The sequence below is a fragment of the Penicillium macrosclerotiorum genome (assembly GCF_028827735.1).
Source record: "Penicillium macrosclerotiorum strain IBT 26536 chromosome Unknown utg000006l_segment0_segment0, whole genome shotgun sequence".
In the NCBI taxonomy this organism is placed as follows: domain Eukaryota; kingdom Fungi; phylum Ascomycota; class Eurotiomycetes; order Eurotiales; family Aspergillaceae; genus Penicillium; species Penicillium macrosclerotiorum.
The window spans coordinates 3,873,772-3,888,239 of record NW_026643085.1 but is presented as its reverse complement, the minus strand read 5'-3'; the positions used below and the strand labels follow the sequence as shown (position 1 = coordinate 3,888,239).

At 50.1% G+C, this 14,468-nt stretch overlaps 7 protein-coding genes across 7 annotated transcripts; 2 read left to right on the top strand and 5 right to left on the bottom strand.

The window, feature by feature from the left end:
• Positions 1–1,225: 1,225 nt before the first annotated feature.
• Positions 1,226–1,408, bottom strand: N7462_006682 (uncharacterized protein; the record flags this gene model as incomplete). The annotated part of the gene is made up of 1 exon (XM_057078400.1): positions 1,226–1,408. The coding sequence occupies one exon, from the start codon at positions 1,406–1,408 to the stop codon at positions 1,226–1,228; it is 183 nt and encodes a 60-aa protein (XP_056933980.1).
• A 1,376-nt stretch (positions 1,409–2,784) lies between these two features.
• Positions 2,785–4,000, top strand: N7462_006681 (DUF3712 domain-containing protein; the record flags this gene model as incomplete). Its single annotated transcript, XM_057078399.1, has 4 exons — positions 2,785–2,933; positions 3,000–3,418; positions 3,507–3,628; positions 3,689–4,000. 4 exons carry the CDS (start codon positions 2,785–2,787, stop codon positions 3,998–4,000), a joined length of 1,002 nt encoding a protein of 333 aa, XP_056933979.1.
• A 483-nt stretch (positions 4,001–4,483) lies between these two features.
• N7462_006680 (transcriptional regulator family TF) lies at positions 4,484–6,605 on the bottom strand (the record flags this gene model as incomplete). Its single annotated transcript, XM_057078398.1, has 5 exons — positions 4,484–4,730; positions 4,792–5,519; positions 5,574–6,300; positions 6,349–6,452; positions 6,534–6,605. 5 exons carry the CDS (start codon positions 6,603–6,605, stop codon positions 4,484–4,486), a joined length of 1,878 nt encoding a protein of 625 aa, XP_056933978.1.
• A 1,117-nt stretch (positions 6,606–7,722) lies between these two features.
• N7462_006679 (intradiol ring-cleavage dioxygenase) lies at positions 7,723–8,745 on the top strand (the record flags this gene model as incomplete). Its single annotated transcript, XM_057078397.1, has 1 exon — positions 7,723–8,745. The coding sequence occupies one exon, from the start codon at positions 7,723–7,725 to the stop codon at positions 8,743–8,745; it is 1,023 nt and encodes a 340-aa protein (XP_056933977.1).
• A 424-nt stretch (positions 8,746–9,169) lies between these two features.
• N7462_006678 (uncharacterized protein) lies at positions 9,170–10,180 on the bottom strand (the record flags this gene model as incomplete). Its single annotated transcript, XM_057078396.1, has 1 exon — positions 9,170–10,180. One exon carries the CDS (start codon positions 10,178–10,180, stop codon positions 9,170–9,172), a length of 1,011 nt encoding a protein of 336 aa, XP_056933976.1.
• A 1,297-nt stretch (positions 10,181–11,477) lies between these two features.
• On the bottom strand, positions 11,478–12,308 carry N7462_006677 (uncharacterized protein; the record flags this gene model as incomplete). The annotated part of the gene is made up of 1 exon (XM_057078395.1): positions 11,478–12,308. One exon carries the CDS (start codon positions 12,306–12,308, stop codon positions 11,478–11,480), a length of 831 nt encoding a protein of 276 aa, XP_056933975.1.
• A 590-nt stretch (positions 12,309–12,898) lies between these two features.
• Positions 12,899–14,250, bottom strand: N7462_006676 (uncharacterized protein; the record flags this gene model as incomplete). Its single annotated transcript, XM_057078394.1, has 2 exons — positions 12,899–13,330; positions 13,399–14,250. The coding sequence occupies 2 exons, from the start codon at positions 14,248–14,250 to the stop codon at positions 12,899–12,901; spliced, it is 1,284 nt and encodes a 427-aa protein (XP_056933974.1).
• Between the last annotated feature and the right edge of the window lie 218 nt (positions 14,251–14,468).

Sequence of the window (14,468 nt, the reverse complement as noted above, 5' to 3'; positions counted from 1 at the left end):
CCTCCATATTGTTCCTTTTGGCATTCATTTCATCCCAAGCTTCTTTGCATGAGCCGCCTGGGCAGCTTCTTTTCGAGCGTGCTGGGCCGGGGTACCAGGTACCACTGTCGGCCCACTGCCTCGCAGGGCATAATACTTCAATTCGTTGTGGATACCCTTTGTTTTTTCTTTTCATTTCCTTTTTCTTATTATTCTCGCTCTTCGCGTGTGTCTACTATTTGCATCTTTTTCTCTTCTGATTTTGGCTCAATTTTTTTTCTTTCTATTTTCTCTGGGCCATAATCCTTTTGGGTCTGATGCTCCCATTGTTCTTTTCTCTGGATATCTCTTTCCTTTCTCTTTCCCCCACAGTTCGCATCCCTCCTCCCCCCTTCTTCTTTCTCTGTTCGCTTCTTTTCGACCGACGCTCGATTTGCCATCAACTTCAATGCCCCTGGCCGAGGCCGTGTAATCTTGGGAGTCCCTCAACAAGTGGGATACCGGGGCAATCGACTGAAACCCCCCCCGTGTATCGCTATCTGAAGCATCTGCCATCGACTCCGACAGGAGCGATGATCTATTTAATTAACCAATTGACCGTTATCGGCTGGTTTCAACCTCGAAGTCTGGTGAAGTCTGGTGCCCCCTGCCTACTGGCGTAGATTGGTGTAGCTTTGCGTCATTCTGCTCTTCCCCTCCCGTCGTATTTTTTGCTCTCCGTAATTTGTGCGACCTCGTATTTGAGGTCTGGTGATAGACAGCTCGTCTTTTGCGTTGGATCGGCCCATGATCGGATCGTATTCTGTTCCTGCATGAGAGACGGATTCTGGGACTTTGATCTTACTGCTTATGGCAATTCCCGAATCGTTCTAGTAACCATAAGAATAGTACTGGTGAGATTGCGCGCAATCGTCGTAGCAATCATAAGCTCCCGACAAGTGCTAGTTACCTCGGATTACCTATGCTGGTGCGTTATCACGAGGCATCGCCTGCCGTGATTTCCAAGCCGGACGTTTGGCCTGAACAGGCTCGAAGGGCCGTTCCCTCCTTTGCCTTCGCCATTGTCTCATCTTCCCTTTTTCACCTCCCCCACACCCCGCCAATTGGGGACTGCGGCTCCGATATCTTTCCCACGGGGAACCCCGGGACTGTCTCCGCTCTTTCTTTGCCCCCTTTGATCGGCAATGAATTGGCAATTATTCTCTGCATCTCTTTATGACTCTTCTCAAAGTCCCCCAACTTGCTACTATGTCGCGACGCCTTGGCGAGCGCCCCGCGCTGCAGCTAGTTTCACTGGTGGCCAATCAGACCGCTCCGTCCCCCAGATAGTCGATGCAGAGTCGGTGCAACGGTAGACGCCGCCAGACGCTCCGTCGACCGGGCTAGCGTTGTACAACGCCGTGGCTGGATTCAGGATGACGGGTCCCATGGCTCATGGTGTGCGATAGTTCTCTTGCACATGCTCCTTGCAGCGGGATGCCAGGATTCCGATGATTCTCAGCCACGGTTCCCGAGGCACAATTGCAGCGAAAAAGACCATGAGGGCAATGCGATAGCGGAGGCGGAGCTTCCTTTCGGTTCCCGACTCTTGCCTCTGGGGGAAGAGGGGGAGGAGGGTCCCTCTCCGCGTTCATCCCCCAGATCGCGGCACGAGAGACTCAATCTGAAACGCGCGAGTCCGACCAGGCCCGCGTTGAAGATCCTCTTGATCGACCATGCGTGAATCGCGAATCGTCGTTGACCCCAGTGCGCAAGGGATGATCCTGAGTCTCCAGTCTGATGCTAAAGCTAAACCTGAAGCCAAAGCCAAAGCCCAAACTCAAAGGTCCAAACATGCCAACGCCCTCGAGGCCAGAGACCTTTCCCCACGGCCCCGCCAAGTCCATCCAGGAACGCCTCCCCGCAAGTCGGCCTCGGGGCTCCGGACTTTCTCCAGGAAATAGCACGGCTCCCCAATCAACCCCAAGAAACCCCAAGAGAAGAAACCCTGGGTCCGGCTGCTGCACTGTCCCTGGGCCCACTTGCGCCGCCGGATCGTGAATCTGCTTGGTCCGTCGTGCGTGCTGGGGCGCGCCTCCGGCGTTGCGGTGATGCACTTGGGGGGTTCTCTTCTTGTTGCATGACATGTGATGCTCGCCTGGAGTGTTTTTCTTGCTTCTCTCGGGCTCTGCCGACTGCCATGGTTGATTGGATAGCTCTCCTCTGCATGGGCTCTAAGAGGGTCTTCCCCTCGGATCCCCACCCATGCTAACCCCCATTCGATCTTAGACCCTGTCCAATCGACTACACCCTGATAATTTCGAGGTCCCGATTGCCTCGCTGGGCGCATTCAGTCCTAGTGAACAGCCACGCTAAGCGGCGACGAAATATCCCTATATCCACTGATCGTAATATTCCGGCATTAACCTAGACGTATAAAGCAATGCGACCCACGTTGGTTGGCGCCAGCTGAGCAGCGAAAGCGTCGGGTTCTTTGGCTCAACTGGAGATCCACTCTCGTTTCTAGTCTTTTTTTCCCCTATTTTTTTTCTCTTTTTTTCTTCCTTTCTTGTCGCTCGTTTGCTTGAAGATTTTCTGCACCTCGTTGGTTCATAAGGCTTCCTTGTTCTGTTGATCTCAACTAGGACGGACGACCAGGTAAGTGGTACTCGCAGCGTCGCAGATCTTTGCTTTTTCCCTTGTTCTTCGTCTCTCACGATTTTCACATCGGGGTTTTGCGACAAGCAAGCCTCTGGCCTGAAGGACTCGGTTACACAGTCAGTGGTCTAACAAGAAATCTACCGCGCACCAGGTTCGGAATCCAACATGTCGACCAAAGCTGGTGTCATGGAAACCACTACGACCACGCCGGCCAAGCGTAGCTTCGGCGCGCGCATCGGCGCTCACTTCAAAAAGTGGTGGTGGCTGCATCTCATCGTGCTGGTGATCATCATTCTGGTCGTGGTCTTGCCAGTGTAAGTGGTCCTCTTGAGCTCAAATTCTCCGCTATCCCCGTGCCCTCGAGCTCACCTTGGATCTAGCATCTATGTTGCATACCCCAAGATCGCCCAGCGCGATGTCAATGACTCCACTTTGAACATTACGAGCATGAGCATCACAGATCCCAAGCCAGAATCCTTTGTTCTCAACCAGACCCAGGTCATTGGGTCACACAGCTCTTACCATCCCCAAATCTACGCCTTCGAGGCTGCCGTCTCCCTGGCTGGGGCTGCGAGTGCGTTTACCACTGTTAAAGTCCCCGCAGTGAAGTCCAAAGATGGTGCGCAGGTCGATGTCTCGCAGACGGTGGACCTGTCCAATGCAACGGCCTTTGGCGACTTTGCTACCGCAGTGATGCTGAACGAGGAAGTCTCGCTGAATATCTACGGCAAGCCCGAGCTGAAGGAGGGCGGGCTACCAAAGACCACGGTGACTTATAACAAGACCGTGACGATGAAGGGTATGACATTGGTTCTTTCATCTCTTCTTCACGAGCCTCCTCCGATGCCATCGTCACATGTGCCTAACTGATGATATCTAAATCCTAGGCCTGAACAAGCTGAAGGGCTTCGACGTAACCGAGTTCCACATCATGCTCTCAACCAAGAACGGCCGTAACATGAACGGCACCGTGTTCATCCCCAATCCCTCTGTCATGACCCTCGAGATGGTAAGCACCCAACCCCACCGACCCTCTTCAGCCGGATATCACTCACACCCCCAATAACAGGGTAACCTCACCCTCGGCCTCTCTGTCGCCGGCCAAACCCTGGGATATTCCTATCTTGACGACCTGATTCTCAAACCTGGAAACAATACCGTCCCCATGACTGCGAATGTCAACGAGAGCGCCATCATCAGCTTCATGCTCTCCGATAGCAATCCCTACACAGATGGCGTTGTGCCCTTCCAGATCACCGGCAACTCGAGCGTCTACAACGGCCAGGAGCTGCCGTATTTCACCGAGGCCCTGAGCTCGAACAACCTCACCGTCAACCTTAACGTCACCAAGGCCCTAGCAGAGATCAACATTAGTCTCTGAGAGATTGTCGCCGATGTAGAATGCAAGGCAAGACGAGACGTGAAACCAGGTGTGACGATGGATTTGAATTGTATGACTTGGAAGGAGTCGATACCCATTGCGTTTTCATTTCGGGGCGAGGCGTGCGTACGTGCACCATGTAATATCTATCCTAAGGAGAGGAGCGGGGGTCGTTTTTAATACTTTATCTTTATCTTATTTCTGCAAATCCGAACCGTCCCGGTACAACCGTGATCGATTGCTCTCCATACTCGTGATGTGTCGCAATTCACCCGCAACCTCGTAAATACTTGACGTATTTCTAGGTTTGAACGGGAATGAAGCTTCTTGAATGAAAGAAACAACACACAAGCGATGGCACATCACATAGAGAAAGTCATGTCATATCCTCCTTGCAGAGAGCCTACCGGTCCAGTCCAGATTATACATATATATTGCAATGGACATAATTAGATTCATTCCTCTCTTGGGGAATTTCATCTTTCAGTTTTTTCTAGATCTATCATACGCCCGCCGAGCCAAGAACACAAGTTCCTTGATGAATGCGTGAGTTATATAAAAAGGCGGGAAACAATTCCGCTCCGGGTCCTCCGACATGGTAAAACCCGCAAAAAGATCTGCTGTGCCATCGAGGACCTGAAGGTCTCGAGCGAAATTCGGAGCGGAGGGGATCATGAGTAGGAAGCGGAAGAGCGTGATGACAGCCGTCAGCACGAATTGCGCATGGAGCCTAGGCAATGGAGCACACAGAGTCAGCGACGGGTCAGTGTTTCACTTTCACAGAAGCTTACCAGAATGTGTGGTAGTTAATGTAATGGCGGACTCGGCCTATGTAGATGAGAGTTGAGCGTGCTGCCTCGTAGCAAATCTCGTCACTGGACGGCAGGGGAGACCACGTCTTGGAGGTCGGAATATTAAAAGAGGTGTTTGCGCCATGGATTTTACCCAGGCAATAGTAGTATTCGAGGTGGATGCTGATACCCCGGATACTGAGATCGTGGAACAGATAGTCCGGCGCCTTTTCTGTGGCAAAGGCATCCGGCCGACATTCAACCGGGTATTCGGCCCTGAGATCACTCAACTCAAGATCGAGCTCGCGGATGAGTTGAATGCGTCGAGCTTCTGACCGGGACGAGTTCTTCTCAGAGTAAAGAAGACGGTAGATCTTGGATTTGATCAGGTTCAAGCGAATATCTGACGGGTAGAGGAGCTCTTTGGAGGACAAAGGTTTCCAGTAAAAGTGATGCTCAGAAGACTTTTGCGCATAGTTAACAGGCAAATCTAGATCACAGTGTGTTTCATTTAATAAGGGCGGTTGACCTTTCCGAATGGAAAATTCGCTGTCAGTGCCGTAACAAAGCCAAAAGAGTGCACGCAGGTGTCGGCTCTGTTGGGACCGACTCGGAGTTTCTGGAGAAGATTGGAATTTATGTCCACCGAGAGTATAAAGTGCTTGAACGGCGATTCCGAGCAATAATTCTGACGACTGAGGTTGGCCGAGAGGTGCGAGATATATAACCTGTGGTCAAATTTAGAGTACCGCTTCCCACCAAGCGGGCAGAGGTGGCCTTACTAGCATCATGACCGCCTCCAAAGTCCTCAAGTCTGAAGCCTCCATTAAAATATCAGGAATGAGTGAAAGTGCTGCCTGTGCATAGGCATCAGGATCCGAGTCCGAAAAGGCAGGATCATGGCGATGCATTACTGTGATATTTGCCGTGAATGCCGCTAGACATGCTCGATTCGCAGCACGAGTTGTATGAGGATGATTTAGGACATCGGCTTGAATCAATACCCGCAGGGCCTCAGCATCTGCGAAGGGGAACATTGAATACAGGCCGTTTGATGCATAATGCTCCACGCAACGTTGAACCAAGGGCGTTGACGGCCATTTGGAAGTGGTGGATTTCTTTTCGGATCTCAGACCGTTTGCCTTAAATGAGCTCGCCACTCCCTGAAGAAAGTTGTCCAAATCAAAAGTACAACCTGTTTGCCGGTGAATCTGTGAGTAGAAGGCCGCTCTTGTGGTCGACAGGGGATTTCCGAGCCCACAAAATGCAATATGCCATTGAAAAGCTGCCACTGCAGCTTCTAGAGAGCGGGTGTCTGGGATATAGTTTTTACACGGTTGACTTGATTGAGATGACTGGAAGTGGGCTTCGGACCCAGGTGAAGTAGTTGCAGTTGAACTTGCTGGTGCGACTCTTCTTGCACTGTAATTAGGTGCATCGCTGTTATTTTGCACGGCAGCTAGAGCATCTTCTAACTCTTGCACCCGCGCTCGGGAATCAGTGAGCTCTCTATTGGTCAATTAGCGTGGCCCAATTGGGTATGTCATCTCATCTTACTGTCGCAGGCTTTTCCGCTGGGCAGTTGGTTGCGCAGTGAATGTACAAGGTAGTCCGGCGACTTGACAATTCTCGCAAGCAGGCTGGGCTTTATCACATCGGATCTGTATACGAAATACAGCATTAAGCCGTAATTAGCAGCCACCAGGGCCAATTACTGAAATTTGCGTGCTCAATGGCATTACCTTTCGAGACCGACACAAATCGCACGCACTCCTCACGTTTGCACCACGTGGGGCATTGGATGCGGGATCCATCGTGGAATATGCAGTGGAGGAGGACTCACTTGCTCTGATCAGGTCGGACGAGAACCGTGGTGGGCTTTGACTGGAGCGCCGGAGGGTTGCGGTGCAGTGCCAAATTCGCCCTGGCCTATTGGGGCAACGTTTCCCCACGCCCCTGCGGGCCGCGTAAGGTCGAAACTTCCGGCGAGAGTTATACTGTAGATCGATGCCAAGACTCTCCGCCAGGGAAACCGGCTGAGTCATCGGAGGTATTCTGCTCCGAGATTTGGACACGATCGGCAGCTTCCAACGATTTTATCAAACGGTTCTTGATGAATGTGAGTCGAGACGTCTCACTCGGGGCCCACAGTTACGCCAAATTTTGGCCTCTGCCTAGTTCGATGAGCTTGAAGCCTTGAGTCCCGCGTAATCCCATCAGCGTAGTCCACCCGGGGAGAGATAGGCCTCAAACGCATCGAGATATCAAGTATAAAATGAGGTATATGGGTCGCAACCAACCTGTGATGGCTATCAACACAAGAGTAGGTATTTAGTATACCTGCAGCGTACCCGTGTCATAAGTGAAAAAATGTCTCGCTTCAAAGGTTCTTAGCAGAGTTGTTGTTTCCACCTCGAGCCATGTTCGGGCCTTGGCTGCCAAGCTTCCAAAGCTTCCAGGCACATATTTTACTCTGGGAACTAAATCATTTCACCCTGCTCGGAAAGTCTTGGCTGTAGATCACTACGTATTGAGGGCTAGGGACGTATACATTATGAGCAAGGTACTTTTCTCCTGGGTCCCCTATGATCCGGTATCCAGTCACGGACGCCCAATTCGTCAGCCCCATAGAATGTTAGAGTGAAGCGTCGTCATGGACACTTGATAGATGCTCCTGTTTCGAGTAAAGCAACTGTCTGGTTTGCATAATAGACCTCAAGAGCCACAATAACATCACTTCAGCTTACGACAACAATGACGATCGGCCCTTCATTTCTCAGTAAACTAGTGTGCGCGGTGAAGCTGGGGTCAATATCCATAGAATGAAGAAGTCTATAAAGCTGGAGGTGTGTTCCTCCACGACAAAGCTATTTGTTCATGCTCTTTTCCAAACACTCCAGGCTTCAATTCTCATAAATATCCTTCTACATTATGCATTTTACCAAGCTTGCCTTGATTGCCCTGGGTGGTCTGTCCCTCGCTCACCCTGGCGTCCACGAGCCGAACTCATACTCGGCCATGTCGAAGCGACATTATTTACAGAATGCCCGCCGAAGCTTAGATAGCTGTGCGGACCACCTTGAGAAACGTGGTATTAACGAGCGAGCTCGAGCTCGGCGTGCCGCGATTATGCAGTCGAACCAAAAGCGTGGAATTATCTCCCGTGATACCGAGAAGACCGTTAACACTTCGCACCATTCTTCGCTTGATGTGACCCCCAATACTGCCGAATCTGAGCTCTTCTCCAACAACCCGGTCTGCATTCTGGCTCCCGAGGGAGAAGTTGGGCCCTTCTGGGTCAAAGGCGAGCTTCTTCGCAGTGATGTGCGTGACGGCGAGCCCGGTATCCCTCTCATCCTGGATGGGCAATTCATCGATATCAACACCTGTGAGCCTATCCAGGACCTGTATTGGGATGTTTGGAACTGCAACTCTACTGGTGTCTACTCGGGCGTCCAGAGCAGCATGAACGGCAACGGCAACGACGCGTCCAACCTCGACAAGACCTTCTTGCGTGGAATTCAGAAGACCGATTCAGACGGCGTTGCACAGTTCAAGACCCTTTTCCCTGGTCATTACTCCGGTCGTGCAACCCATGTTCATGTCATTGCCCACGTGAATGCTCATGTCCTTCCGAACAATACTATCACTGGCGGCCATATCTCTCACGTTGGCCAGCTCTTTTTCGATCAGGACCTCATTAGTGTTGTCGAGGCTACCTATCCTTATAACACTAACGACGTTGCAATCACCAAGAATATTAATGATCACGTTGTCAAGGTTGAGACTGCCGACTCGACTTCTGATCCCTTCTTTGAATACGCCTACCTTGGAGACTCTATTGAAGATGGTATCTTCGGCTGGATCACTCTTGGTGTGAACGTGTCCGCAAGCCATGATTCGGATGCTTCTTATGCCGCTTACCTGACCTCGAAGGGTGGTGTCAGCACTTGATATTGGCATACTTGTGATGGAGGCTGTGGATCTTCATTCTGAAAGAATTCTCCTCATTGATCCGTGGCTTTTGCCTATTCCTTTGTATGTTGGTGGGTTGAGATTGGGTGAGCATGGTTTGGCTTGTTAATTAAGTATAAATACTTATATTTAACTAGATATAGTTCATTGTAATGTTCACACTTGCAACGGAGACTTATTCCGAAAAATGATCTAGTCAATCTTGGGAAATAGTAGTTACAAAGGGCCTGGAAAAGCGAAAGGAAAACGATCTTCGAGAGAAACACATTGTTCTACTCAGAAGTACAATACATTCCTTGGCCACCTTCCCATAGATACAATACTACCCGGAGCTTCCCTGTTAGCTCAAGCGAACGTTCGTTGGGGACCGAGCACCCCGTGTCAATATCCCACCAGAAATGTTTCATAGCTTGTAGTAAGCCCTTGGAATATTGTCGTAGTATGGTACCACCACAGAATCAGGATTATCGGTGAGTCCGACCATCATGGTTGTTACAGGATGAGTTGGCTTGCGATCAACAATCAAATTGAGACAAGTAGGCCCCGACTGTGCTTTAAGTTTGGAGACAGTGCTGTGAATATCGGCCATCACCGAAATTTTTGCAGCACCATTCTGAAGGCCCTTTGCTACAATATCGTATTCTGTTGCTGAGCTCAATTGACTCACAGGTCGTGCTTGATGCTTGCTTCCATAAATGAGGTCTTGTCCGTTGATGCTCATGCCCCAGTTGGAGTTATTAACCACGATAGTCATGATGTCCAAGTTGAATCGCTTAAATGTGTCAAGTTCCAGCAAATGAAAGCCAGCAGACCCGTCTCCCTGCATATTGATCACCTTGCGATCAGGAGCAGCAATAGCGCAACCTAAGGAATATCCGAATCCATTTCCAAGAAATCCAAGGTAGCCTGTGGCTTTCATTACAGTGTGAGGTTGTGAAAGAGATGCAAGATCTGCAGCCCAGACTCCTGCTTCACCGCCGTCCAAAACGATGATACTTCCCGGATCAAGGGCAGTCATCAGACTTTTGATGGCGTGATATGGATGCAGAAGACCAGAATCGGTCATCTCCGGCTCCTTCTCGAATGGTACTTCCATCGAGGCAAGAGAAAGCGCAGCTCGGACCCAAGATTTGTCGATATTGGCTGTGTCCGTGGCCCTTAACTTTTCTTTGAGTGCTGACACGAAAGCCTTAATATCGGAGACGATTCCAAGATCAACTGAAAGGGATCGTCCGATTTCACCGCCGTCACAATCAACTTGGACGAGTTTGCAGTCTTTCTCCGGAATGATGAGGCCACCTCGACCACCAAGGAACATTCCTGTTCGGGCACCCAGCAGTAAAATCAGATCAGGACGTGGTAATTGTGCCAGAGGCAGTTTAGCCAAGCTGCCTGCAGTATAGGCCGCTAACATGGGAGATTTGGGGCTGTATACTGCGTATTTGTCGCCGTTGAAAACTGGGATATTATGAGTCTCTGCTAGACTGAAGATTTCTTGCCGTGCCTAAATACAACTTAGCTACAACACACTAACAGTGCCATGCAATAATACCTGAGGATATCTTGCTCCTGTTCCCGTAATAATGACTGGTCTCTTCGAGCTAGCGAAGAGTCGGGCGGCATCTTCAATTGCAGCGGCGTGTGGACCAGGCTGGTATGATGGAGGAGAGGAAATAGACCCCCAAGATATAAGCTTCGGGTGAATTGGGGAGAATAGTACATCAATAGGGAAGTCCAGAAGAACGGGTCCTGTTTGGCTAGTTTTTTAGAAAAGGGATGACAAATATTTGTAGCCAGACTGACCTGGGGCCCCGGCCTGGGCGATGCGAAGTGCATGAGATATGAGCCTTGGACATTCTTCGGGGACCACAACTCGATGTGCGAATTTTGTAACAGGGCGTGCTGCTACAATTTGATCAATTGAGCCCTGGAGCGAGTTGTTCTCTGTATCGCGAAGTGGTGGTGAGGAGGTAATGCAAAGTATTGGGCTTCGGTCTGCGTATGCTGTGGCTAGACCAGGTAGTCCATTAGAGAAGCTGAAGAGGAGTTAGATAAAACAAATTTCAAAGGTGAAACAATTATCAAGGAGCAAATACCCGCTATTAGCCGTAACGAAGCAAACCCCAGGCTTCGAACTAACTCGACAGTATCCTTCAGCGGCCTGGACAGCGACGGTTTCATGTCTTGTATCAACTAGGCGAATTCCAATAGCCTCGCAGCCCATCAAAAATGCATCTAAATGGCCACCATGAAGTCCAAAGGCAACTTCAACTCCAAGCTGTTTCAGCGACTGGGCTAGAAGATCACCCCCAGTCAATTCACGACCGGTGGGAAATTGAAGGGCAAATCCAGCCATAGTAATTTTTTCAGTTTACACTATAGACTTGGTCATATCAGAATGTATCTAGGGAATACGGAATGTCAGCATAACCGAGGAGACCGAAGGCTATTTAAACTGACATCGGTTAAAGCGAGTCATGCATTTTCTTTCCGAAATGTGGAGAAGGAGGGGAAGCTGAGTTGTCTCATGCAAGATGACTACATTATCCAGCCAACTCGAAACTCCGGAATTCATACAAACTGCTGTGTAACAAGTAATTGTATACTCAGATCGCTATGAGTAATGAGAGAAAAAAAGACAGATAGCAGATCTCAAGATCTGGGGTCTTTCTTGACTTCCATAAAGTCATCTTATATCCAGTGAAGCTAGATCAAGTCTTGCCCGTCTCAAGTAATATTGCTTGCTCTCTCAGCTTCCTCATCACACTTTCTTCGTTATGGGAATTATCAAGAAGTTTCTCTGCCATTGAGAGAAGCCCGCCATCAGCCTTATTCACCTCTCGGTATAGACCGTCCCAGCTATAGATAACCTCTCCATGTCGTTGCTTGTCAGCAAACAGCAGCACCACGCTTCGAGCGACAGCCTCAGCGGACTGCACCTTGACACCGATGGACTCGATAAAGTCAAAGGGAACAATGGCAGTTGCCGTCCACGATGGTGCAACTGCATTAAGTCGAATATTGCCTTCCATTTGAATACCGAGACCACGTATGATTCCCAATACGGCATGCTTCGCAACTGTATAGTCTCCGGCGCTGAAATCCTGGAATGATGAAGCGGAGGCTGAGAGCACAATACTTCCCATTCCCTGGATCGGGCGCTTGCTGGCGAGCTTGGTCATGTAGGCAGCTGCGAGATTAACAGTGTAAAGCGGGCCCAGCAGATTGACATTGATTGTTCTAAGATTCGGTGCTTTTAACTGGTTGTTCTCATCGAGTGTGACACCAAGGAAGTCAGTAGTTGGGCTAACGCCGGCATTGGCAAAGACGTGGTCGATGCGACCAAACCAGTTGTTAGCTTGGATAAACATGTTACGAAGGCTTTCCCACTCTGTCACGTTGACTTCCAAAAATTTCAGCCTGTCATTCTCCTCGAAGGCGGGCTGCGGAGGATTTAGATCTCCTACAACAACCTTTGCACCCAAGTCGAGGCATAGCTGCGTCGTAGCCCTGCCGATTCCAGACGAGCCACCTTTTACCATAAGCACAAGCACAAGCACAAGCACAAGCACAAGCACAAGGTAGGCACTGAAGGGAGTTGCTGCGATGCGTACCGGTTATGAGGACCACTTGATCCTTGATAGTAGACAGGACGTCGTCAGTAATGTTAATGGTCCCCATAGTGTCAAGATGATCAAGGTAGGACGAATAGACCAGGGATCACTATTCAATAGACAGTGTTCTACGATTGATTCTTCACCGGAAGCGGCTTGAACTTGGATGTTTGAAGCCGAGGTATGTGCCAGAGGGGCGTTGTGACCCCCCATTTTGTGTTGCCGATCAGCCGGATGAAACCTGGGGAAAGGAAGCAGCTCCGCACCTTCGCTTTAGTGGGGCTCGACATACATGAGACACGGAGGGATGTTTTGAATCCTTCTTGTGGCCTTTCATGTTACTAGTCACTGTGATTCTCCCTCTCTAAGCCTTGGGATGCTTGCACCGAGCTTCAAGAAGAGGATCCTTTGACTGAGCATGCTGAATTAATCGAGATAATAAGAGAAGAATCACGGGCGACACTTTGACTCCTTATCATTTTCATGCAAAATCTATATTGTATAACAAATATACTACTTTAAGCATCCAGATATTCAAACATCTTGTGCCTTGCATCTTCCGCCTGACCTTGAATATCTAAATCCCACAACCAGTGTAGACGCGACTCGAATGCCTCTTTGAGCTTATGGTCGTCGTCTTTAACGCCCTCAAAGCACAAACACAGAATATATGCATTTTCCTTGCTACTTGTAACCACTCTCTGGCTGCGCGGGCGGCGAACATCATCATATGCCTTGAACGCTGCAATCGCTTGCTGTGGTGTTTGAACTCGCGGGTCACCCAAAAGTTCAGCTAAGACATGAGCATCTTCAATTGCTTGTCCAGCACCGGCTCCCTGGTGGGGCGTAGAGGCATGTGCTGCATCTCCGAGAATGGCTACCCGAGACTGGCAGAAGGTGGAGATGTGAGGATGTTCAAAAATAGCCCACTGAGATGGATCCGGCATATGCTAAAACAGATCGCAGATGCCAATTAGCAATCAGGTCTATTGAAGCCCACGGACGAGGATTTCCATACCTCAACAAGAGAATTTACGTATCGTCCCATATTGCGCGCATCGCGAAGCATGTCTTCCCTCTTTGCCGGCCGAACCCACGTATCACTGTCCCACTTGTCGTTCAATATATAGAGCCCAACATTTACCTTTTGTGCCCGCATAATCGGATACGAAATTCCATATGCTCCATCTCCAATATAAAGAGTCGACACCTTCGCGCGCTGATCCCCAACGGCTTTAACCATGTCATCCATGTCCAGCACTGCGCGGTAGCCATACATGCCACTATACTGAGGCTGAGTATACTTTGATTCCTCTGGAAGCATCGACTCCTTGACCTTTGACTTGATCCCGTCGCAACCAATAACCACATCCGCCCGAACCGAGGTCCCATCGTCGAAATGCAACTGCACACCATCGGCTGTTTCCGCCAGGCTATCGAGACGCTTGCCAAAATGTACAATGTCAGGGGGAATCAGATTGACGAGGGCATCGAGAAAATTTGCCCGACGCAGCGTAGTCTGGCCAGATGGGAGCGCTTTCAAGTCCATCAATAGGTCCCCTTCTTTCTCGCCGCTCGCCCAGACAATCTCGAACCAGGTCTGACGGTATTGTTCGAACCCGGGGCTATCGGCATGCGTCGTCACCAGTGAGTCGTAGATCTCACGAATCTGGGGATCAATTAGAGGCATTGCGCGATGCGCCGCAGGCCCAATGGATAAACCAAGGCCAATCTCTGCGAACGCCGCGGCCGCTTCATAGATCTGCACAGGAACATTGCGGCGCAGAAGACCAGCTGCCAGGGTGAGGCCGCCAATGCCGCCGCCAACGATGGTGACCGTGAAATCCTTGACGGGACTTGAGCTCCCCATTTTAATTGAGTCAGAGAAAACAGGGAGGGGAAAGCCGTGAGACGCACGGATGCTCAGGGCCCCTGGAAGAAGGGACCCTAATGAATTGCGGGGTTGCCCGTTATCAAGGCACCCAGCGCGTGGAGACGAGAAAACCGAAAGCTTGATCGGCAATAGCCGTTAGCTGTCATACAAGTGGTCGCGCATCTGTTGTATAGAATGAGGAAAGTGGAAGAGAG